We start from the raw sequence: 23,279 nt of genomic DNA, 5'->3' as shown, positions 1-23,279 counted from the left end.
TTCTCCACGACTTTTTTGTCCATGGGCAGAAAGCCTGGCAGAAGGTAAATGCAATATTGACCAAAGTAGGGAAGATAGATGTACTATGTAGAGCCGTCTTATCTTCCCTGCTAGCTTGAGATACCTGCATCTTTTTATATAATCAGTAGACACAGGCACTTTCAGAATATGACTGATATGGCCTAATTCACAAGCCTAAGTTCTGGTGGGATGTAAATAGCAAACAGCAACTGTGAGATCCTGCAGTAATTTCTGAAAGCAGTGTAGAGCTTCTACATTCTATCACTCCTTTTTAGATATGCTCATGCAGCACATTGACACAGTATGTATTCATGGAAGGGCAGTGTCATGAATGCCTCTGTAAAAGCAATTACAACATCTTAGCTGCAAGTTTAGAGAAATTAAACTGTTCTAGGCAATAAAACAGACCGTCTAACAAATAGGGCATATAATAATAAGATTTGCTATAGGATATTATCAGTAATTAGGAAAGCCAGTTCCTCTACTGTACTGATTTTAAATATGTCAGTTCTAGCGATTGTTCTGTTATGGCTAGATTATGTTATGCTATTCATATAAAATATAAGAAAATCCACAGCAGCCTGTTGTTTTTGATTATAACCAGCTAAGGCACGTTTGCATTTGATAAAACATCTACTCATTCCCTTTCTCAGAGTTGTTTATGCTGAGTCACAGTCTGTCATTGCCACTTGTTCTGAGGCAGTGATACTAATTTACAGACCATCATCCTTTTTCCATATGAAAGCACTCCTTCATTTAGCAATACAAAAAAAGGCAGTGTGTGATCTACATCAAATGACTTTTTGTTGTCTTTAGTCTAATAAGTTAATAAAAATTGTTTCTTTCAGCAACCTATGTGTGTGTTTACAGCGCAGTTCATATTTTGTTTTTCAGCTAGCTTCTCAGTTTTCAAGCCATCTTCTTACTACCTCATTGTACATACTTCTTTTGGGCTTCAGCTGCAGATTCAGTTGTCTCCAGTCATGCAGCTGTTTGTGACAGCGGATCAGTCAGTCCAGGACATTCAAGGCAAGTGTCCACTGAAACAGGAAGCAAAGCCATGCATTTCCACAGCTGTCAAGTCATATATTCTTTACATGGGTGGTAATTCATAGACTTACATAATGGTTTAAGTTTGAAAGGACCATGAAGTTCATCTAGTTTCACCCACCTGCAATGGCAGGGACACCTTCCCCTAGATTACATTGGCTAGAGCCCCAGCTAGCCTGGCCTTGACCACTTCTAGGGATGGGAAATTCAGAACTTTTCTGAGCAACCTACTTCAGTGCCTCGCAACTCTTATGGTGAAGAATTTCTTCTTAATATCAGACTATGGGGATGATCTCCTGAGGCAAAGATACCATCATGAAGGCTATTCATCTTCAAGATTTTAGATTTAAAAGGTCTCCTAAACCTTCAGTACTTACAGTAAGCATCAGTGTTGAGGTTGAAGAATCAGCAATATTAGCTTCTGTCTCCAGTGTTTATAATCAGTTGTCTCTTTCCCTTGCAGAATGAGAATGAGTAATAGGGAAAATGTTTACTTTTTTGATAGGTCTTTGTGGAAATTTTAATGGGATGGAAGGTGATGACTTTAAAACAACCAATGGATTGGTAGAAGCTACAGGATCTGCCTTTGCTAACACATGGAAAGCTCAGCCCACCTGTGCAGACCAAGCAGAAAAGCTGGAAGACCCATGCACTCTTAGCATTGAAAGTGGTAAGCTTGCTAATAAGACAAATGTTGGCTCCTGTCAGGAAGAGCTGCTGCATGTTACTGCAACTGGCATAGAAGAGTTGCACTGTGGCATTGATGTACTCTAGAGGACTGTCAAACTAATAATTCAATTATTTAAGTATGTATACATACCAGCACTGATTTCACATCAAATTGGAGTGAAAGTTTAAGCTGTGATTGGAGTGGAATCCTGAGCTAGAAGACAGGGAAGCAAGGTCATTATTATTTTTTCTTTTTACCTGGAAAGGCAGGTTGTACATTGTAGTATTATTTCTTCTTATGTTTAACTTGGCAATGATGGTCCCCAAATAAAGAGAGCTGTCACAATTCTATTTGCAGCAGTAAGATACAATTTTTGTTTTTATGATTGTGTCTACTCCTGGATATCTGAATCATAGAGTGGAAGTACATGCATAGTGACTGCATGTAGTTCCTCCACTCCCCAGAGTTCACAGTTCTCTCATCAGTATTGTTACACTGCATTTACTGATGTAACAATATAACTTGACATGGCTTAAGGAAGATAAGTTAATGTATTACATAATTATATATTAATTACATTTTTTTTCCCCCCCTTTTTTTTTTTGCAGCAAATTATGCTGAGCATTGGTGTTCTTTGCTGAAAAACTCAGAGGGCCCATTTGCAAGATGTCATTCAGTCATTGATCCTGCAGAATACTATAAGGTATGGTAATCTTGCACTCTATTCTTAGTACCCCTTTGTTTCAGATGGATGATGTAGACATTCATCATTGCTCAAATATTTGAGGCATTACTGAATAGTGTGACCATAAAAGCTGGTGAAGTTTTTGCAGCTGTTAGTCAAGCAGCATAGTACATATGGAAAGAAGATTCAACAGATACAGGTATACACAGAAGTGATGCTTACCTCAGCAAAAACAGAGAGATTCCTGTCTTTGCAATGTTCTTAGAACCCAATCTGAGCTCAAGCTTTTTGAAGATCTTCATAGATCTGGTTAACAGTTTGCCATTATAATTCTTAATTTTTGTGGATCTCTGCCTTTCTAAGTTGTAACTGGGAAAGGGTGATATCAAAATCCTTTATGGAAAGCGTTGTTAGGAGGCTGGCGACTTTATAAAGATTCAAGAGGCCTGGCTTTTTATTCTGAATGAAATGAAGCAACGCTTTCAGTCTCTGGGCTTTATCCATTCCTTCCATAGATCTCTGATCACAGGAATTAATAAAAATGACACCAGAAAAAGAGCACAGGAGATTTTATAGCAACTAAGTTCAAACAGCCAGTTATTTTCCTGTGATCTTTTTGACCCTTTCATTGCTTTTTCAGAGATGTAAATATGACACCTGCCTCTGCAAGGACAATGAGGAGTGCTTGTGTGCTGCCCTGTCCTCTTATTCAAGAGCCTGTGCTTTCAAAGGGATTATACTGGGTGGCTGGAGGCAAAGTGTCTGCTGTAAGTAATGAAACTGTGATCCCTATGAAATTAATTAGCCACCATGTGGTGGAAACATCCGATGGAGTTAAAATAGGCAGTGCTTGCAATGTTTACTAATTCATGATATTTTCTCTAGCTTTTATTTGTTTGTGACACGTATTTCAAACTTAGAAAGCTATATTTTTCACTTTCACCTTCTTTCCCTACTTTCAGTAATGCTATTTCGATCTTTGACTAAGTGACTCCATCCACAGGAATGGATTGTAGCTTTTATATTGTGTTTGCATATCATTGCTTTTCATCAACAGTAAAACATTGGTGGGAATAGGAGCTTGTCTTAATGTGCTCTGTCTCTGGATGTCAATATGTGAAATAAATGAGTATGAAAGTAGCAACTGTTGGTAGCAGTTAAAAAGAAATGCTTGACTGATAAACTAAATCAGAGTAGTACTACTTATGAGTTATGGTAATTTGTACTCCAGTAAAATCAAAAGGAATACTTTTACCATTACATGCTGCACAGCCAAAGAAGCCAAAATAGAAACATCAAGGTTTCCTTGCACATCTTGTATATGAATTTGCTTCTCCCCTCCAGCTGATGAAGTGTCTGCCTGCCCAGGAAATCAAGTCTTCCTCTACAATCTTACAATGTGCCAGCAAACTTGTCGTTCCATTGCTGATGGTGAAAAGTACTGCTTGCAGGACTTTGCTCCTGTGGATGGCTGTGGCTGCCCAGATAATACATACTTGGATAATCAGGATACGTGTGTGCCCATCTCCAAATGCCCATGCTATTACAAGGGGTCATATCTGGAACCTGGGGAATATGTTACAAAAGATGGAGAACGTTGGTATGTGTTACTGCATCGTCCTGTTTGTTGGGATAAAAACCTTTTTTAAATTGCTTTTTAAATGTAAGCCATTTGGCTATTACAAGTGTTTGTTAAAGCATCATTTTTGTGATTCACACTATCTTCATGTTGAGCAAAATATCTTCCTGTTGCAATATAATTTATTAATAAGTGAGAAGTACAGCTTTGTTTTGAGTTGTTATTACTGGCTTTCACAAGTAAATGTGAACCTGAAGTAGTACTGTCAGTGGGTCTTTTTTGAGCAAAGGGAAAAAGGAAGATAAAAGGCTAGCTTTTGTGTTTTATTATTTGCCTTTCTGTCAGAGAGAAATTGCTTGTTTTGCACTGGACGATGGTCCCCTTTATTTACTGATTTACTGTATCATTGGAGAGCAGCTTTCATGAGCCCAGTATTTTCAATCTTGATGAACCCTCTGACGACTGTTTACTGAATGAATCATAAGTGCAAAATGTGAAATACTTCCTTCTCTCTCCCAAGGAGGGTAAGAAAAAATAGAAGGCAGCAGATATGCAGCGTATGAGTTGAACAGGCATGAAAATTTATTGTGTTATCTAAATTAAGGCTTTGGTTTAAAATATTATCTGTTTATTGAGTCGTTGCGAAGCACTGATTAATAGAATAGCATTCATTCCTTAAAACACCGCCTTTATGCATTATGACTAAAATCTCTCCACACCTTTTCTCCAAGTGAGAACTCATGAGTGCACTTCAATAGAGTTCACCTTGAAGTATCATCAGTTATGCAGGATGTCTAATCCTTAGATTGAAACTGAAGGCACTGAGCTTACTTTTTTTTTTTTGAATTTCTGTCTTTCTTCACTTCTTTCCTAGTGTTTGCCGAAATGCAAAGATCCGGTGTACTTCAGTGACAATGAGAATGAAAAGTAAGTGACATTCTGTAAAATAAAGAGAAAAAAGAAAACAACCCAAGCCCCTCAAACCCCAGATTGCACTTTTCTCTTAATTCTCCGTTTATTTGTTCTACTTGTTCATTTTTTTTCTCTTTCTGTGAAACAGTTGCATGTTTTCACTTTGTTCTGTCTTCACAAGGATAGGCTTTTTTTTTTTCCACAAGGATAGACATTACTTAGGGTTTGTGTCTCAGTGACTACCACCCTTCACATTTGTTTTGGCTTCTCTTGATTCACCTAAATCAACAATATAACTTTCAGGTATAACAGAATGTCCCTCAAACAAGACCTACTTTGATTGCAACGCGTCCCCAGACTGGACTTCACGGACACCTGTACAACTTCGCTGTGGTACTTCTCAAACTGATCTTGTATGTATTCAGTTATTCTCCATGCCACATTTTTTTTTTATTCTATATTTTATTAATGACACAGTGCAACACAGCATTTCAGAAAAAGCAATTGTAACTAACAATTCTCATTTCTCTTTCTTTTTGTCTTCTTTTTTTTTCACCAATGGTTTCAATCTGCTACCAGTGTCATTGCAATTCCACTTGTTTACCTTCCTTTTTGTTTTCATTGTGTTCATGTGGGAGTTCAGTAGAGATGTACCACCAACTGAAATATGATTCAAATTTACAAACAAAAAATAAAATACCTTAAGGGCCTAGAAAGAAAAACCTTATAAAACAATGTCATGGAACTGTTTGGTTATAAATGTTTTTTGTACCAAAATGTAGTGAAGAATTGAAAGAAAAATTTAGTGCTTTTTCCTAAAGTACCAATTTTTCTTTATGCTCCTTAGTATCAAGGTGAATGTGTCTCAGGCTGTGTGTGTCCTGAAGGTCTGTTTGATGATGGTAGAGGGGGCTGTGTTGAGGAAGAGGACTGCCCATGTATTCATAACAGTGACTGGTATAACCATGGACAGAGTATAACAGTGGACTGCAACACCTGGTATGCTGGTTTTCTGTATTCTTTTCTAGAACATATTACATATAGTAAATTAATAGTCATGCAGTGGCTATGGTGGCTTGCAAGTATGAAGTCTTTATTTTCTGGAATATTTTTTTCTGTTTGAGGAAATACAGATTGCACTGAAAATATTAGGGTAAGTAGCAACTTCTGCTTTCAGTGGGGCGCCTCTTATTAGGAAAGCATATTCATTTTTTAGACATAATCACTAACCAATCTAAAATATGTCAGAGCCAGAGCTAGAAGTCATGTTATAAACTTAAAATAGGCTAAACTGCTGCATTTGGTATGTAAGACACTAAGTAAAACCAAAATGGAAGTTATGCACATTATCATGTATCAGGTACGTTCTGCAGTTTTCTAAGCAACACACTGTTGGTGAGATCTGAAAAGTCAACTCTCACTCTCTTCTAGTACCTGCCAGAAAGGTATCTGGAGCTGCACTAAAAATGTGTGCTATGGAACTTGCATGATATATGGAAGTGGCCATTATATCACCTTTGATGGAAAATTCTATGACTTTGATGGAAGTTGTGAATACGTGGCTACTCAGGTAATGCTCATCAGGACTGAACTGGAATCTTAGAGTGCTTTCTGATTGCCTTGAAGATCTATTTTCCTTTCCGATTTTGTTATTCCTTATTGACTGTTATCACTGTTCCTGAGGTGACTGCAGATTATACCAAGATAAATTTTGTATACTTAGCATAGTTGAGTTGTGAATCTTTTCTTCTTTTACAGTATTCATAAATTGCACTTAAAAGGACTAGTTTATAGTGAGAGTTAACAGTTTATCATCATAATCTGATATAAGTGAAAATTCTGAGCTTACAAAACAAAAATTTGAAGATATGTTCCTCATATGATTTGTTGTACTGCTTGTTTCCCAGGTTTTGTCATACATGAGACTTTGCATACTAAATACGTGCAGAGATGTATGTGTATCTGGTTGTGAATCTGTAAAAATATATGTATTTAGGTAGTAAAAATTTATACGCTGTGCGTATTTGTATGTCTGTAATCATTATTATTAAATTGAAATAGAGTTTAAATATTCTGCTCCATTTTTATGCTCATTTGTTCATTTATCCACAGGATTATTGCGGTGACAAAAATTCTGGTGGCTCATTCAGTATAATCACAGAGAACGTCCCTTGTGGAACTACAGGAGTCACCTGCTCAAAGGCCATTAAAATGTTTATAGGGGTGAGTAATGAGTATTCAGTGAGTGTATATTCAAGTATTTCATAGAAAATAGTGCTGCAGATGCACAGAGATACAAAGCCAGATCCCTGAAGACAGCTATAATAGGTAAAGGTTAAAGACCCTCTCAAATTAATGTGTAAAGCTGTAGATTCTCAGTTACTGAAGTCTGTTCAAGTTGTATCAAACAAAGGTGCTATACCGCTTTCTGTCATCCTGGAAAAAGTCATCCAACAGATTTTGAGCTCTTAGTTTCAGTCCGAGTTGTTCTCTTATGAGTATTTAATTATTTATTTCACCATAGCAGTTAGTGTTATTCTTTTTCTCATCTTTTTACCATTTAGAAAACTGAACTGAAGTTGGAGAATAAGGATTATAAAGAAATTCAGCGAGATGTTGGCGATGATGTGCATTACCAGAACAAGACAGTAGGTCTCTACCTCGTTATTGAAGCCAGCAATGGTGTGATGCTTATCTGGGATAAGAAGACCACTGTTTTCATCAAACTGACTCCTGACTATAAAGTAAGTTAGAATCTCTCAGTCTCTTTCTGAAACAGAAGTATGTGTGAGATAACATAACATAACAGAAACATAGATAGTCTTCTTTTTCTGACTGTGAGTTTAATCCTACATCTCTGCACACTGATGGTTAGCTGATGTTCCTAACACATCTTGGTGGGATTCTAGTAGAGTTTCTTGTATGACAGAAGATGAATAACGTATGATTGCATTAAAGCTAAGTGTCTAAGACATTCTGAGTTTGTGAATAATAAGAGCCAGGCATCCAGAGTAATTCATGGGGTTCTGAATTGACTGTGTAGGCACTCAGAAACCTGTATAGAATCTGAGCACCAAGTTAAAACCAGACTTCCCATGCAGTGTCTGGAGATGGGTCATATTTCTGAAAAACAGCATGCTGAATTATGAAGTACTGAATTCATTGCACTAAATGAGGAGGTACAGGGTTCCATAGCAGGATCATACTATTCCTTCAGAAAGTTGGTGTGCCTTAATTAGTACTACCAAAAATTCACTACTGCAGATAGGTTACTAAATTCTTTCAAGAAAAATTAGCACCTCTTTTTTGTTTCATGGATAAAGAAATGATGCAAGTTACAGAATGAAATTCTCTCAGGTTTATATTAATACTATCTGTGCTATAATTGAGAATAATGGAAAATAAATAATGGAAAATAATTTCTTCTCAGCTGAAAGAAGTTTAGTCACTCTTCAGTCTTATAAGTGAAATGAAGAGAGACAGAGACACAGAAATATAGTAGGTGCAATTGGTTTCAAAGAAGAAAAACATGGCAGCTGAGTAGTTCGCTGAGTACACAGTCAAATGAAAGTTTAATTTCTGTATAAATGATTTGCAAGTGAAGATGAACATGTATCATTTACAGGGAGAGTCTGTTGTACTTTTTAATGTGAATGTTTTTTTCCAATTTTATGAGGGTCTGTTTCTCACTTCCATGATCTATTTAATAGCCATGGATATTGTCATTTCCTTTTGCAGGGGAAAGTGTGTGGTCTGTGTGGCAACTTTGATGACAAGGCCAACAATGACTTTACAAGCAGGAATGGGCTGCAAGAGACAAATGCTTTGACGTTTGGGAATTCCTGGAAACAATCATCTGTGTGCCCTGATGTCACAGAAGAGATTAAGCCCTGTGATCTGAAACCACATCGCAAGTCCTGGGCAGAGAAAGAATGCAGCCTTATCCTGAGTGAAATCTTTAAAATTTGTCATTCCAAGGTTTGTAGATGGCAGTAAGTGATGGGATGGCACAGTGCATTTCTGTTACTGCAGGAATAACAAGATATCTCAAATGAATGGAGGAATAGTTAAGCAGACCCATCTTCTGCTAAGTCTTCAGTATAGCTAGAAGTGTCAGCACATTTCAGCTAGCCTTTGTTAAAGTAGTTTATCTGTTACAACTTTGTCAGCAGAGGTGTGTCTCGCTCCAATTTATAGGAGGAAGAGGAAGGAAGGGTTCTCACAAGGTGCCAGCCTCAACTCTAAGAGCTTGTATTTATCACTACTTTTTTGCTGCTACTGCTGTGCAGGTTAGCTTTATAAATCTGGCTTGAATAGGTATCAGCAGTTGTACCATCTCTTGTAGAGAAAATGTCACAGCTATAAATTCTGAGAGGTGTTGCAGTCATCAGACCCATCTTCTGGCAGAACCACGTACTGTACTCGAAATGTGACTGCTGAAGAGACAGCTGCTTCTGTTAATATTCAAACTCAAGAAGTGATTTACTTGGAAATCACTGACTGCGTTTAAACAAGCTTAACTATTAGTACTATGCTATAAATTGTCATAGCTCATCTCTATTTCTTGTCTCTTTCCTGAAGTATACCAATTTTAACAACGATTTGTTTTCATTTAATGGTGGAAAAGTCACAAAAAATAAGATTTTCATTAACTTGGTATGTGTTTCTATATTGATTTCTTCAGGAGCTAAAATCCAATCCAAATTTCTCCTTCTCTGGTCCCAAGCAAAAATGTTGCAATATTTTCCTAATGTGTGACTGGACGAACTCCAAAAACTGGCATGCACAAAATTATTTGCTTTGTATTTGCTATGAAGTGCAGCCTGAGACTGGTGGCTAGCAAAGCTTGCTGGAAGACAAAGTCTTGACTTGCATTCATCCAGCTTGATATTGAGAGCAGTAGAATGGAACTCTGCTAGAAGATGTGGGCATTTAAAAAAGACTTCTTTTTAATCTTAACAATTTATGAAGGTGCTGTATTACTTCATACTAAATACATGAAGCAATTTCTAGTCTATACTCTTCAGCGTTCTCATTCCTGTCCAGCTCAGTTCCCATTGTCTGAAGAGATTTCTCAGGCTTATTAGTTTGGAGATCAACTGTGGCATCATTTCTTTTTCCAACAGGTGAACCCATCTCCTTTCTATGATGCTTGTGTTCATGATGCCTGCTCTTGTGACAGTGGTGGAGACTGTGATTGCTTCTGTTCTGCTGTTGCTGCATATGCACAAGAATGTACCAAGGCTCAGGCCTGTGTTTTCTGGAGAAGTCCTGATATATGCCGTGAGTAACAGCTAAACACAAACTGTATCTTTCTGTCTGCTGTCAGGGACCCTATTAAATAAATTATGAATACTGCAGGGCTGTGTTTGCTGCGCAATGTGACTTATTTTCACAGCATTTCAGGGAACAGACAGAACTAGTAAATTTTTTATAGCAATTATGTTTTATTTCTGAGGGGTGATGGTGTCAGCAGTTTTAAGGCTAGGTGTTAAGCAGTCCATTTGTTTTGCTTGATAATTGGTGAACTGCAGCTCCTGTTGTCTTTCTTCTATTTTCACAAATGATTCAGATTGTTTTAAATTTTTTTATTTTTTTAAGTATGTGGAAGTACTCTTGTGTAGGTGAACCTAATCAGTATTGACTGTATTAAGCAGTGTCCATTAGTAGTGTTCATACCAGAAATCATAAAATAATGTAAGGCAATATTTAGATTATATTTTTTGTCCCCCCCCCCCCCCCCCAAAAAAAAGTGTTCAAAGCCATATTCTGAGATACTAAATGCCAGAAATGGCAATTTCTGTAAAAATTTATTCTGGTTCAAAATTAAGGCTAGTTTAAGTTTTCAAGTGTAAGAAGTTGGTGATACAGAAAATTTCCTTCCTCTATCCATGGTCAGCTAAACTGAATTATTTTAATGTTGTATCCATAATATATCATACGCTTGTTCTTGACCTGCTGGAGGTGACTCAGCTCATGTCATACAGCAAGTTAGAGCTACTTTGAATACATATACTGCAGGAGATTTTATGAATTTGTTAGTAGATAGGGGAAAAAAGCTCACAGAAACTTACCCTTCATTTGAAATATAAATAAACCGTAATTCTTTTTTTGGTGGTTTTAATCACACGTTTTTCTCCTGCAGCTTAGGTGTTTAATATCAAAATCCCAGATTTTGATCTCAAATTTTAACATAGTCTATGTTTATGTGTAATAGAAGGAAGTCCAAGTCCTGTACCTCAAGATAATTTTGCAGGCTTGACTTGTGGATTAATTTAGCTTTTATGTTTAAACATCGGGGCTGAGCTTCATTGTAACAACTGTATTTTTAATCCGCTTTCCTTTTTTCTCATCAGCAATATTCTGTGACTACTATAACCCTCGTAATGAGTGTGAATGGCACTACGAGCCTTGTGGCAGCAATGTCATGACCTGCAGAATGCTTTATAATGTCAGCACCAACTTCTCAGTTCCGTACCTGGAAGGTAATAAATTCCTTGCTGTTTCAGTCTTCTATTTCATAAAACTTTATCAAAGTGTCTTTAACAACAGTTGATTCATCATTTAGCTCGACAGGATATTCTTAATTCTGTTTTCTTGAATTTGTGTCTCTAGTCACAAATACATTTTCATATAATTTAATTTATTATTTGTTAACCTCAGTGGGTGGTAGTTACATTGCTAACTACCCCGAAACTAAGTCTCTGCTTGGGTAATATCCTGAAACATAGCATTGTTAGACCATTACACCATTTTTAACCATATTTAAGAGCTTTCCAAGAAATGGAAAGCCTTCTACATGATAAAGAAACAGGTTACTGGTGGTTGTTTTTTTTTAGATCTTAACATTATTTGTATGCTTGATAACTGGAAAAGAATTTTGTGTTATGGGAACTACAGTAGTCCAAGAATATGACTGAGATACAAGTATCTTTGATTTTACTAAAAGATAAAGTTGGGGAAATGAGGCGCGTTTTTGTCCTTTCTTATGATTTTAATCCTTGAACTGAGGGTGAATTTAATAAAAAGTGGGAACCAAAGTGCACTTGCATAAGAAATGTAATGAGGACTGACAGATAATTTACAGCTTGCAGATGGAGTTTGTTTCACCAGTTGAGGGTATGGAAAAATGCAGATAATTTTTCTGTGTGTGGTTGAGATACCTGGTCTATTGATGACACATAAATGAGTTCTAGCATTCCAACAAATGTTTTGAAAACTTGTTCATTATTGAATGTGTTTCCATATTTTTCACAAAGGATTTCTTGATATAGTGATCACATTTTAATATCTGTATAAAAATCAGTATGTTTGTGTTCTGATTTAAGCTGGCAGGCAGCTCAACACTACACAGTTGTTCATTCATTGCACTCTGCAAGAGAGAATTGGGGGAAAAAAAGTGGAACTTGTAGGTTAAGATTAAAACCTTTTACTGAGACAGAAAAAAAATGAAAAGTAATAGTGATGATAATGTGTGTGTGTGTGTGTGTATTTGCAAAATGAGTGATGCACAGTGCAGTTTTTCACCACCCACTGACCCGTACCCAGCTAGTCCCTGAGCAGTGGTAGCCCTGCGCTGACCAAATCCCCTCATTTGTATAGCTTCACATGAACTCATACGGTATGAAATATCCCTTTGGCCAATACAGGTCATCTGTCCTGGTGTTCTTCCCTCCCAGCTTCCTGTGCATCTCTGCCACTTCACTGGCAGGACAGTAGAAGAAGCTTCAACATCCTTGGCTCTGTACAGCACTGCTGAGCAACAACTAAAACATCAGTGTATTATCAGCATTGCCTTTTCTCCTAAAGGCAAAAATAGCATCATATCATACACTGTCAAGTAAATCTACTCTGTCCCAGCTGAAACCAGGACAGTTTTTTTTTGTGTGTGTGTGTATTAAAATGACTAGTTTCCCTTAGAACATAAAGGTTGCTGCAGTATTTTGAACTAAGAAGAAATATTTGTTAGCTTTCATGAGTAAATTCTTGTTTAGTTCTCTCAGTATTATCAATGAGGATTGCTTAAATCTTTTGAAGAGGCTAACTGTCCAAGGATTGATTTCGATTGGGAATTTTTGATCTCTTTAACTATACCTGATTCAGTGAGAATCATTTACTTTCCAAAGATATCTTGTTTTTGAGTTAACTCATCATACTTTTCTTCACTCTGTATTCTGTGCCACTTGGCATCAATAGGTTGCTACCCCAGATGCCCTCATGAAAAGCCCGTTTATAATGAAGAGACAAAAGAATGTGTGGCTGCAGATGAATGTTGGTGTTACCACAATGGTAAACCTGTTATCATTGGTGGAGAAATACCAACAGAAGAGAACTGTACAAAATGGTATGTAAAAATGCAAAAAAATTTAAAATAATTCAGGAAATAATTTGTGTACGCTGAGCCCCTCATTTACTTTATTGAGCCTCAAGCATGTTTTTTAGTAAGAAGAGACGCAACTTATATATTCTATACAATCTATACAAATATATTTTATAGAATAGAATATATTCTAAAATACATATACAAATCAGAGGAACAATGACATATATTCTAGGTGAGACAGTCTCAAGAAATGCCACTTCCACACACAGGTTCAAAATTTTTCATCTATAGTTTTCCAAATCCACAGTAATCCATATTTCAAGATGATTGTGTCTTCCTGATAGTTCTATTAGTAGAATCATTAAATATACTCTTGAAAGTGTCATAAGTGATACAATGACAGCAAGCCTAGTTGTGTTTCTGGAATGATCTTTTGATTCTCGTAGCTTTTTGGGAAGAGAGGGCCTTCTCTGCCTTGTATTCTCATTTAAGACCAAGATTTCAAAGTCACAGTGGTCTGAAATAATCTGTACTATCCCTGGAGGAGGTAACTGAGTCCTAATTGTTCATTCCCAGAACCTTACTAAAGATGGAATTGACATTTATGAATCCACATTGTGACCAGAGACAAAAATAAACAGATAAATATAACACAACTACTCATAAGAGCACCTATTATTAGAGCAGTATTGCAACTTGCAATACAAAACAGCTTGTGATAGTTTTGTGATAGATGTTGCACTAAAGGAATACAAATGATGAGTTAGTTTGAATGAAGTAATAATGGGCAATATTAGAAGATGTTACAATAAGAAACATACCCAGTAGTACGAATGAAGATCAAGTGACAAAATTTTACATTTCTGTGCTCTTGGCTCTGCTAGCTGTAAAACATCTGTAACATTTTAACTTTTGAAATTTTTGCTTTTAGTATCTGTCGCCCCTCAGGATCCATTGAGTGTACACCAATTCCAGGTAAATAGTGTTTTTAGGTTTTGTTTTTTTTTGTTGTTTGTTTGTTTTTTTTTTTTTTTTTTAATGAAAGAAGTGGAGGGGGACGGATTGTGGAGAAGCCATGGAACCACTATATCTATTCTCTACAAAGGCTTTCTGGCCAAAGAAATGTTGACAGCAATTTTGTTGAGTCCTGGTGCTAGTACTTGTTCAGTCTTTTAATTGCACCCTGTATTCTTTCTGCCTATGTCTCGTATCCAAACTTGTGGATTTTGCTACAAGAGTTTACAAGATAAATTAATGTGATGCTAGATCTAAGCTCCAAGTATAGTACGCAAAGGAGCATGCATGATACATTTAAGTATTTGCATCCTTGGTAAATCCACGAGTCCCTTTTTTTTTTTTTTCCTTTGTATTCTACTTCTGTTTTGGTTTTGTCTTCTTCTAATAGTCTTAGTAGAGAGTGAACATGCATGCTGAACTCTTTCTTGCAGGATGTCCTTGTGTTATCAATGGAACAAGTTATGAAGTGGGACAAACTGTTGCAACAATAAAGGATGGCGACATATGCACAACATATGTTTGTGCAGAAAATGGATCTGTAGTTCCTGGAAGTACTTATCCTTGTCCATTAACTACTTCACCTTCAACCATTACAACGTCTCCTGGTACAAGTACTCTTACCACCATAGGTAAGTTTTCAACAGAGATGCGCATTAAAAAATAATTTATTTAAGGAAAATACTTTAAAGATTGAATGTACAAGCGTGCAGACTTATCATAATTGACAAAGCTGGAGTGATATTTGCAAATAATTTTGTTGCATTGCACTGAGGAAGATTTTAATGCTTTGAGTTTATTTAACCCTCATGGAAGAAACTGACTATAAATGTATAGGATTCTATCTTTTGAGTATTCAGTGGAGATAATAGAAATTGTCTCAGCAGTCACAGCAAAACTTATAATTAGAATGTTTAAAACTAACATCATATGTTTTTCTAAAACTTGCAGATGATGGAGTAATTTTTTTTCTTTTCTATTTCAGTTACCACAAGTCGTCCAGTACCTACAAGTAAGTTTTGAATATAAAAACTAGTTACCATAAAATGTCAAATGATGAGTAAATTAAAGGTGGCCACTATTGAAAAACATTTTCAAAACAAACAAACAAAAATATTTTAAAAACCTGGAATTGCAAAAATGTGAGAAGTATTAAGAGGCTTCAGATTGGTGATTCTATTTTGATACAAATCTTCTTGTTGAAGAAACTGGTCATATTTAATCAATTTTAAAATTCTTTTCTCTCGCAAAAATGGCAAATTGCAGTGCATTATTTTAGTCATTAATGGAGCTGAATACAAAATTAACCTTCTCAGAATGTCTTCTGAGCTCTGATACTGAACCTATGTCTTTTCTTGCAGCTCCATGCCTTGTATTAATCTGTGATTGGTCTGAGTGGTTTGATGTTAGTAACCCTGAAGAAGATGGTGGTGACTATGAAACCTATGATGCAATAAGAATTGAACATGGAAACAAAATATGTGCAGCTCCTGAAAATATTGAATGCAGGGCTAAAGACAGTCCTGATAAAACCTTAGAGGAACTTGGCCAAAAAGTGGAGTGTAATGTGACGTATGGGCTCATCTGTAAAAATGAGGAGCAAGATGCAAGTATCTGGCATCTTTGCTATAATTATGAAATCAGGGTAAACTGTTGTGAATGGCATGAAATTCCTTGTGACGCTGGACCAAGCTCAACACCAACTGCATCTTCGGTCACCACTGGAACAACTGTGCCCACTACTACAACCCAGCAGTCAACGACAATTACCACCATACCAACACCCACTGCAACCACCACAAGCCAGTCTCCACCTTCAGTAACTTCAGGCTCCACAGGTATTTAGCAGACCAATTTTCTCTTTTCTTACCTTGCTGTAAGATAAATAACAGACTGTCAGCTACTTAAAGCAAATATTGAGCAAACACTTTGCTGATTTTGAGCTCTGTCCCTTTCTTGGAGAGAACATTATCGGAAAGATATGTGTGAAATTAAAGTAGGCCTTGATTTGGTGTATCATCATTTTAGGCATTGTCTGGCAGACCTGTGCAGAATTTCTTCATCCCACTTTCTCTCTGTCACTTCCTGATACTTGTCTGTGGCTGTAGGCCTAGGAAGAAAGAATTCCCTTGGCAGCCCTCATGGAATGGTTTCACCCTGCAAAAAGCCACTTGCTGTGAACCTCTCCCTCAGGCTGCCATTGCACTAGAGAGGTGACATAAACTTCAGATAAAAACATATCCCTGTGCATACTTCATTCCTTGACCACAGCTTCCCCTCTCAGTTCTTACTGTCCAAGATAGCAAGGTGTTATGGGTGATAGGGCTGAGATGGGAGGAACCACAGGGCTTTTTTTCTCCATCTTATGCACTTGGTGGGGGATTTTTCATTTAGTGAGAAGCCCAGCAAAGCAATGTAACAAACCTCTTCAGTAGAAAAGGGGGTGTCTTAACTATGTCTATGTTCAGATTTGGCCCTAGTCTGCTTTCTGGAACCAGGAAGGAAAGGCAAATAATACAGGCCTTTGCTGCAGGGAAATCTGGGCTTAGCCAGCTGTAAATTTGTGACATTTAACTCCTAACTTCTGTTCAGTGCCGGTTGTGTCCCACTCATACATATCCTTGCATCTTTACCTGTTGTTTCTGTCCCTCTTGTTCATAATTATTCCTCTTGTTGATGTCTCTTCCAGTATCAACCACTGCTCCCACACCAACTCCATCAGAGTCTCCAACCAGTACTACCACCACAACACCCTTCAGCAGCAGCTCGCAGGGAGCTACTCCTACTGTTCCTGGTGTGTCTTCATCCATTCCAACAGTTACAAGCACAGTCCTACCACCAATAGTAACTCAAACCCACTCTCCTCCACCTTCGCAACCAGGTGATTAATTGCTCTGTGTTGTCATGTCTTGCCTTGGTATGGGAGAAATTGTCTCTTGGCACCCTTATGTATGTCTTCACTGCAGTACTCTGAAGAAAGCAGTTTATGCAGATTAAACAAAGAAAAAAAAAGTCTCCAGAGCTATAGGGTACTAAGCTCTCCATTTAGGAGAGAAAGTGCACAACATGTTTCTGGATGTCAGTTCCTATTCCTTGATTATCCTGAGTGCGAGGATATTTTTCTGTGGTGCTTCTATCTACCTTAGGCCAATACGGTGCTGATGGAAAGTCTTACTTTTGCTGCTTTTGGGTTTTGTCCTTCAGTTGGAGAGAAAGAATGTACATAGAAGAACATATGGCGTGACATGGCTTGTTTTTTGTGGCAATGTCATTTCATTTCAGGTGCTGTTAGATCATGGCTTTATTCTGATCCTTCTCTTGTGATGACTTGGGCTGTTTTACAACTCATCTGCAGTTCTGGCTCTCAGAAGGCTGATTTTTCCCTGGCAGGGTCTGGGGAAAGATTTCAGCCAGTGGCTTACCTCTTGCTATGGAGTGGGACTCTGGGCAGCAAGGTGCCAGAGTTGCTCTCCAGCTTTCCCCACACTGCTGGGAAGCAGCCCAAGATTTTGGCTGCAGTGTGAATCCAGTGCCTGCTTGCTTTGTGACCGTGATTCTTTCCTGAATTTGGATTTGCCCAAGTGAAAGTTGTGAGAGTCCTTACTTGATTCTGCTCTACCTCATATGTTGCCCTTAGACAAGTTTTTTGCACACAAGAAGCCCCAAACAGAACTTGCCATGTTTATGAGGGGGAGACACACATAGCTCAACAGTACCTGAGTCCTGGTATTCTCCTGGTGTGCTCCATAGGGCAATGAAAGGGAGGCCTGACCACACTAATGAGCTTTGTTGTGGCCAGGGTTGGCTGACTAGTGTAGGTGAGTAGCAGAGTCCAAGGTGCCCCTTTTTGTGCAGTGGAGACCCAGTAAACCACCATTAATGGTGCTGGAACTAACACTCACTGTCTCTGTCTTTACTGTTCCTGAATGCAACTCCTGTTGATGTCTCTCAGTAGGAAATTGTGAATGCACCTGGACAGACTGGATCGATTCGAGTCAACCAGATAGATCTGATGTGAACAGTGGAGACTATGAAACCATTGACAAAATAAACAACTCCTCCTTTGTATGCGTGAAAGCTGAGAATATTTCATGCAGAGCAAAGGATTACCCTAACATTTCCCTTGAAGAATTAGGGCAGAAGGTTGAATGCAGCGTTAACACAGGGCTTATCTGTAACAATAAGGATCAAGAAAACAACGGCCATGTTTCATACTGCCATAACTATGAGATCAACGTCTGCTGCACACCAAACAAACCAGAGTGTATTCCAAGTACGGAACTTGTCACGACAATCAGCACACCAGTGTCACACTCAACCACTACAACCATAGTTTTCACTTCAACTGTGTCAAGCACTGCTGCCACGACAACACCAACTGGGTCTGCCCCCACTACCACCTCTGGCACGATGCCCTCCAGCAGCACCATCGGCAGCACCGTGAGCACCACGCCTGTTACCAGCCCGCCCTCACCCAGCCCGACTTCAGTCAGCACATCCACACCCAGGCCAACACCCACCACCTCCGTAACACGTCCTCCCACGTCGACAGAAGGTAATTGTCTGGCCGTGGTGCCACGTGTTCCCTTGTTGAGGGAGAGGTGAAGGCCTGTGAGTGCCTGAAGTTAGGCTTTGCGTGTGGTCTGAGGGCTGGGAGTAATTGGTGAGCGTTCCTTAAAGGAGCATGAGCCCAAAGCTAGTCCTGGAGCTAGCTGTTTGGAGGCAAGGAGTGTGCATTTGTTCTGGAAAGACAGTCTATTATTCCCTGACACTACGTGTCTGACAAGAAGCTTCATCTTCTGAGGAACCGCGGTTGGTCTAGGCAGGCAGTGATCTGACAGGAACTCTTTCTTTTGCTGCTGTGGGGACTCATCCTTCAGATAGACAGAATATTCTCCATCAGAGGCATCATATGCAAAGGCAGAATGCTTGTTTCTGTGGCACTTTTGTTTCAGGTGCTGTAGGGACCTTAGGGTTGTGGCTTTTCATACCTTCTGCCCTTTCTTTTCCAGAGTTAGTCCTAAGAAGGACGGAAATTGAGTTTGATTTTAATGGTATGGCAAGGAATAGTTTGGGAGCATGTTTTTAAAGAGTCAAGAGAGGCATAGAGCAGATTTTGCTTAGTAGGAGTGAAGACAAGTAAGTTGGAAGGAAAGTAGTTGTGGAGGGAACTGGCCCCATGATTTCCTGCCCAGTGAAGTGGAGTCACTTAGTGAGTATTGTGTTACTAAAATAGAATAGGAATCAGAGGGAGGATGGATGAACTAATTGCATTCAGCTGCACTACAGGTGCTGAATTTTTCTCATCTGTGCATCATTTTCACACTGCATGCAGTGGTTATACATGAAGTTGATCACTGGTGAAAATTTTCCATCTGTCTCCCATGAGAGTTGCAAGAGACTTCTGTCTGTGATCCCTATGTTACCCGTGACACAGTTATAAGACTATAACCTCTTTTATTTTTCATAATTTCCTTGGCTAATGGTTGTTGTATTTCACGAACTCAGTAGAGAAATAAGGAACTGAAGAGGAAATGCAATTTGATTTCTTGCAGTGATGGATCTCTATTTTTCCACAGGTCCCACTCCTGAGAGCACAACACGTACGACTGTGTCAAGTAGCAGTGCCCCGCCAACACCAACTGGATCTAGCCCCACTACCACCTCTGGCACGACGCCCTCCAGCAGCACCATCGGCAGCACCGTGAGCACCACGCCTGTTACCAGCCCGCCCTCACCCAGCCCGACTTCAGTCACCACATCCACACCCGGGCCAACACCCACCACCTCTGTAACACCTCCACCAACGACAACTGAAGGTAATGTCTGGTCCTCGCATTATGTGTCTCCTTGTTGACTTTCCCTGCTGATTCTTTGTTTAATGAACATGTGCCCTAAGCTAGTTCTCATGCTTTCTGTTTTGCCATGTGAAGAATGTGTTTGTCTTGGGCAGAAAGTCCCTTAGTCTCTTACTCTGCAGGGCTCTGTAGAAGATATTTAATCCTGTAGCCTGCTATAGGAAGCTTTGATCTGACGGGAAGTCTTTGTTTTGCTGCTTTGAGGTGCTTTCCTTCAGCTGCTGACGTCGTTCTCAGTGCGAAGCTGGTTTTGATACGGCATGCTGCTTATTTTTGTGAAACTTTAGTTTCAGGTCCTTTTGGGCATTGGCTTCCCTGACCTTCTTCCCTTTCTTCTGTTGCTTGCCCTCTGTGCTTTTCTGCCACTGGCATGACCTATTTTTTCTGGGAAAAGCGAGATTTCCCTGGGGGGTTTCATGGGATAGTCTTCAGATAGAAGCTTGGCACTAATTGCCGTCAACGACTGCGTAATCTTCCCATCTGTTATCACCTCCTGCAAGTGATTCTGTAGTTCCTAATTGTTTACATTTACTGATGTCCGTCCACAGTAGTCTGCACCTTCCCTCCGGAGGACTGCATCTGGACTGATTGGATCGATGTGAGTTACCCACAGTTTGGCCCAGAGGGTGGTGATGATGAGACCTTTGAAACTATCCAGAATAAGATCCCTTCATGGAACTGTACGAAGGTTGAGAATGTTTCCTGCAGAGCTGAGAAATTTCCAGACATTCCTATAGAAGATCTAGGGCAGAAAGTGGAATGCGATGTTAACACAGGACTCATCTGTAAAAATAAGGACCAGACCACAGGGGGTGTGATACCAATGCCGGTCTGCCTGAATTATCAGATCAAAGTCTGCTGTGCTCCACCATTAAGTCCAGAGTGCACAACAGCTGTCACAACTACGACGACAGGAGAAACCAGCACAACAGTGTCCCTCTCACCGACAACAAGCACTCGTTATACTCCGAGCGTGTCAAGCACGACTTCCCCACCAACACCAACTGGGTCTGCCCCCACTACCACCTCTGGCACAACGCCCTCCAGCAGCACCATCGGCAGCACCGTGAGCACCACACCTGTTACCAGCCCGCCCTCACCCAGCCCGACTTCAGTCAGCACATCCACACCCGGGCCAACACCTACCACCTCTGTAACACGTCCTCCCACGTCGACAGAAGGTAATTGTCTGGCCGTGGTGCCACGTGTTCCCTTGTAGAGGGAGAAGTGAAGGCCTGTGAGTGCCTGAAGTTAGGCTTTGCGTATGGTCTGAGGGCTGGGAGTAATTGCTGAACGTTCCTTAATGGAGCAGGAGCCTAAAGGTAGTCCTCGAGTTCTGTGTTTGGACTCAAGGAAAGAGTGCATTTGTCCTGGGAGGACGGTCTGTTTTTCCTTGAATCTGCAAGTTTTATTAGAAGTATATTCATTCAGGGCAGCTGGGTGTCTTAGATGGGTACTTACCTTTTATATCAGGGTGATGCTGTCTTTCATCTGGAGAGAAGATTCTCCTTGTGAGGTGTTTTGTGTAGAGGCACGTGCTTGTGTTTATGTTATTTTTGTTTCTGGTGCTGTTAGGTTATGGCTTTTCAGACCTTCTTCTGTTTCTTCTCCAGCATTACTCCTATATTCTCATGGTGCTGGCAGTGCTTCTCGGTTGGCCGTGTGTACCTTCACATAACACTAAAGGCGCAGAAGCGTTTTTTTCTAAGGCAAACCAGTGTGTATCCTGGAGCGTTTCTAATGTGGTTGTTGAGAACAATTTTGAAGGAGCCTGGCTTCTGGTCTGTGGCATGGGCTGCTGAGAAGGGTGGAAATTGTGTTTGAGCTTAATGGCATGGAAAGGAAAAATGTGGGAGAATGGTTTTCAATATGAGGGAGTTATAGAGTAGAGTTTGCATAGTTTTACTGGAGACCCAAATAACTTTTAAGGAAAGCAGTTGTGGAGGGAACGAGCCTGAAGATGTCCTGCGCAGGGAACGATGGTCTCTCATGGAATGTAGCATGAGAACCATAGAGAAGGAGAATGAAGCCTAAGAATAAATGCAATGCATTCAGCGGGCTTCTGTGCTACTGAGTTCTTCTTTTCTGAGCATTTTTTTCACAGTGCACGTGGTGGTTAGGTGCAACAGAGTTTACAGCTGTAGTATTTACATCTGTCTGCCATGCGTGTTTTCGGAATCCTAGCCATTTCATACCTGAATGACAGGATTACTACTAATGAGACGTTCTGCTTTCGTACTCTCTTCACTTTGACTTCTGGCTGTGGAGTATGATGAACTCAGTAGAAAATAAGGAAGGAATGCAGATTTGCAATTTGTTTTCCTGCAATGACAAATCCCTGTGTTATCCCAGGTCCCACTCCTGAGAGCACAACACGTACGACTGTGTCAAGTAGCAGTGCCCCGCCAACACCAACTGGATCTAGCCCCACTACCACCTCTGGCACGACGCCCTCCAGCAGCACCATCGGCAGCACCGTGAGCACCACGCCTGTTACCAGCCCGCCCTCACCCAGCCCGACTTCAGTCAGCACATCCACACCCGGGCCAACACCCACCACCTCCGTAACACGTCCTCCCACGTCGACAGAAGGTAATTGTCTGGCCGTGGTGCCACGTGTTCCCCTGTTGAGGGAGAGGTGAAGGCCTGTGAGTGCCTGAAGTTAGGCTTTGCGTGTGGTCTGAGGGCTGGGAGTAATTGGTGAGCGTTCCTTAAAGGAGCACGAGCCCAAAGCTAGCCCTGAATCTTGCTGTTTGGAGGCAAGGAGAGAGCATTTGTCCTGGACAAGAAGGTCCCAGACACCGCGTGTCGTAGGAGAAGTTCTTTTAACCAAGGGGCAGCTGGTTGTCTCAGGTCGCCAGTGGTCTGATGGGAAGGCTTCCGTTTTCTGCTGTGATATCTAGTCCTCAGTCCGGAGAGAATATTCCCTTATTAGTCGTCTCATGTAAGGGCAGGGGTCTTTCTTTGTGGGCACTGTGGTTTCCGTTGCTTTTACGTCTTGACTTCTCAGTCTTTCTGTCCTCTCTTTGTCAGTGTTACTGCACTACTCTCTTGGTGATGGCGGTGCTTCTCGGTTGGGCATGTGTAACTTCACATCACACTCAAGCAGCAGAAATGTTTTTTTCGAAGGCAGGCTTTTCTGTATAGTGGAGAGTTTCTAAAACGCT

At 39.9% G+C, this 23,279-nt stretch overlaps 1 protein-coding gene across 3 annotated transcripts in view; it reads left to right on the top strand.

Annotated features, from left to right (window-relative positions):
• The window catches only part of MUC2 (mucin 2, oligomeric mucus/gel-forming), a 75,552-nt gene that overhangs the window by 10,020 nt on the left and 42,253 nt on the right, over window positions 1-23,279 (top strand). For all 3 annotated transcript variants that reach the window (XM_040701656.2, XM_040701654.2, XM_046942297.1), the window contains exons 12-35: window positions 916-1,050; window positions 1,577-1,741; window positions 2,350-2,444; window positions 3,067-3,193; window positions 3,771-4,026; window positions 4,880-4,932; window positions 5,221-5,330; window positions 5,765-5,916; window positions 6,349-6,487; window positions 7,030-7,140; window positions 7,482-7,661; window positions 8,656-8,895; window positions 10,044-10,200; window positions 11,274-11,402; window positions 13,114-13,261; window positions 14,172-14,215; window positions 14,689-14,886; window positions 15,240-15,266; window positions 15,616-16,092; window positions 16,944-17,135; window positions 18,207-18,809; window positions 19,834-20,073; window positions 20,661-21,293; window positions 22,465-22,704. In XM_040701656.2, coding sequence (XP_040557590.1) covers window positions 916-1,050; window positions 1,577-1,741; window positions 2,350-2,444; window positions 3,067-3,193; window positions 3,771-4,026; window positions 4,880-4,932; window positions 5,221-5,330; window positions 5,765-5,916; window positions 6,349-6,487; window positions 7,030-7,140; window positions 7,482-7,661; window positions 8,656-8,895; window positions 10,044-10,200; window positions 11,274-11,402; window positions 13,114-13,261; window positions 14,172-14,215; window positions 14,689-14,886; window positions 15,240-15,266; window positions 15,616-16,092; window positions 16,944-17,135; window positions 18,207-18,809; window positions 19,834-20,073; window positions 20,661-21,293; window positions 22,465-22,704 — 4,851 coding nt within the window. The remainder of the gene's footprint in view (window positions 1-915; window positions 1,051-1,576; window positions 1,742-2,349; window positions 2,445-3,066; window positions 3,194-3,770; window positions 4,027-4,879; window positions 4,933-5,220; window positions 5,331-5,764; window positions 5,917-6,348; window positions 6,488-7,029; window positions 7,141-7,481; window positions 7,662-8,655; window positions 8,896-10,043; window positions 10,201-11,273; window positions 11,403-13,113; window positions 13,262-14,171; window positions 14,216-14,688; window positions 14,887-15,239; window positions 15,267-15,615; window positions 16,093-16,943; window positions 17,136-18,206; window positions 18,810-19,833; window positions 20,074-20,660; window positions 21,294-22,464; window positions 22,705-23,279) is intronic.

This window comes from Gallus gallus, chromosome 5 (genome assembly GCF_016699485.2).
Source record: "Gallus gallus isolate bGalGal1 chromosome 5, bGalGal1.mat.broiler.GRCg7b, whole genome shotgun sequence".
Lineage (NCBI taxonomy): Eukaryota > Metazoa > Chordata > Aves > Galliformes > Phasianidae > Gallus > Gallus gallus.
Note: the sequence above shows the minus strand (reverse complement) of the source record. Positions and strands in the feature narration are given on the sequence as shown.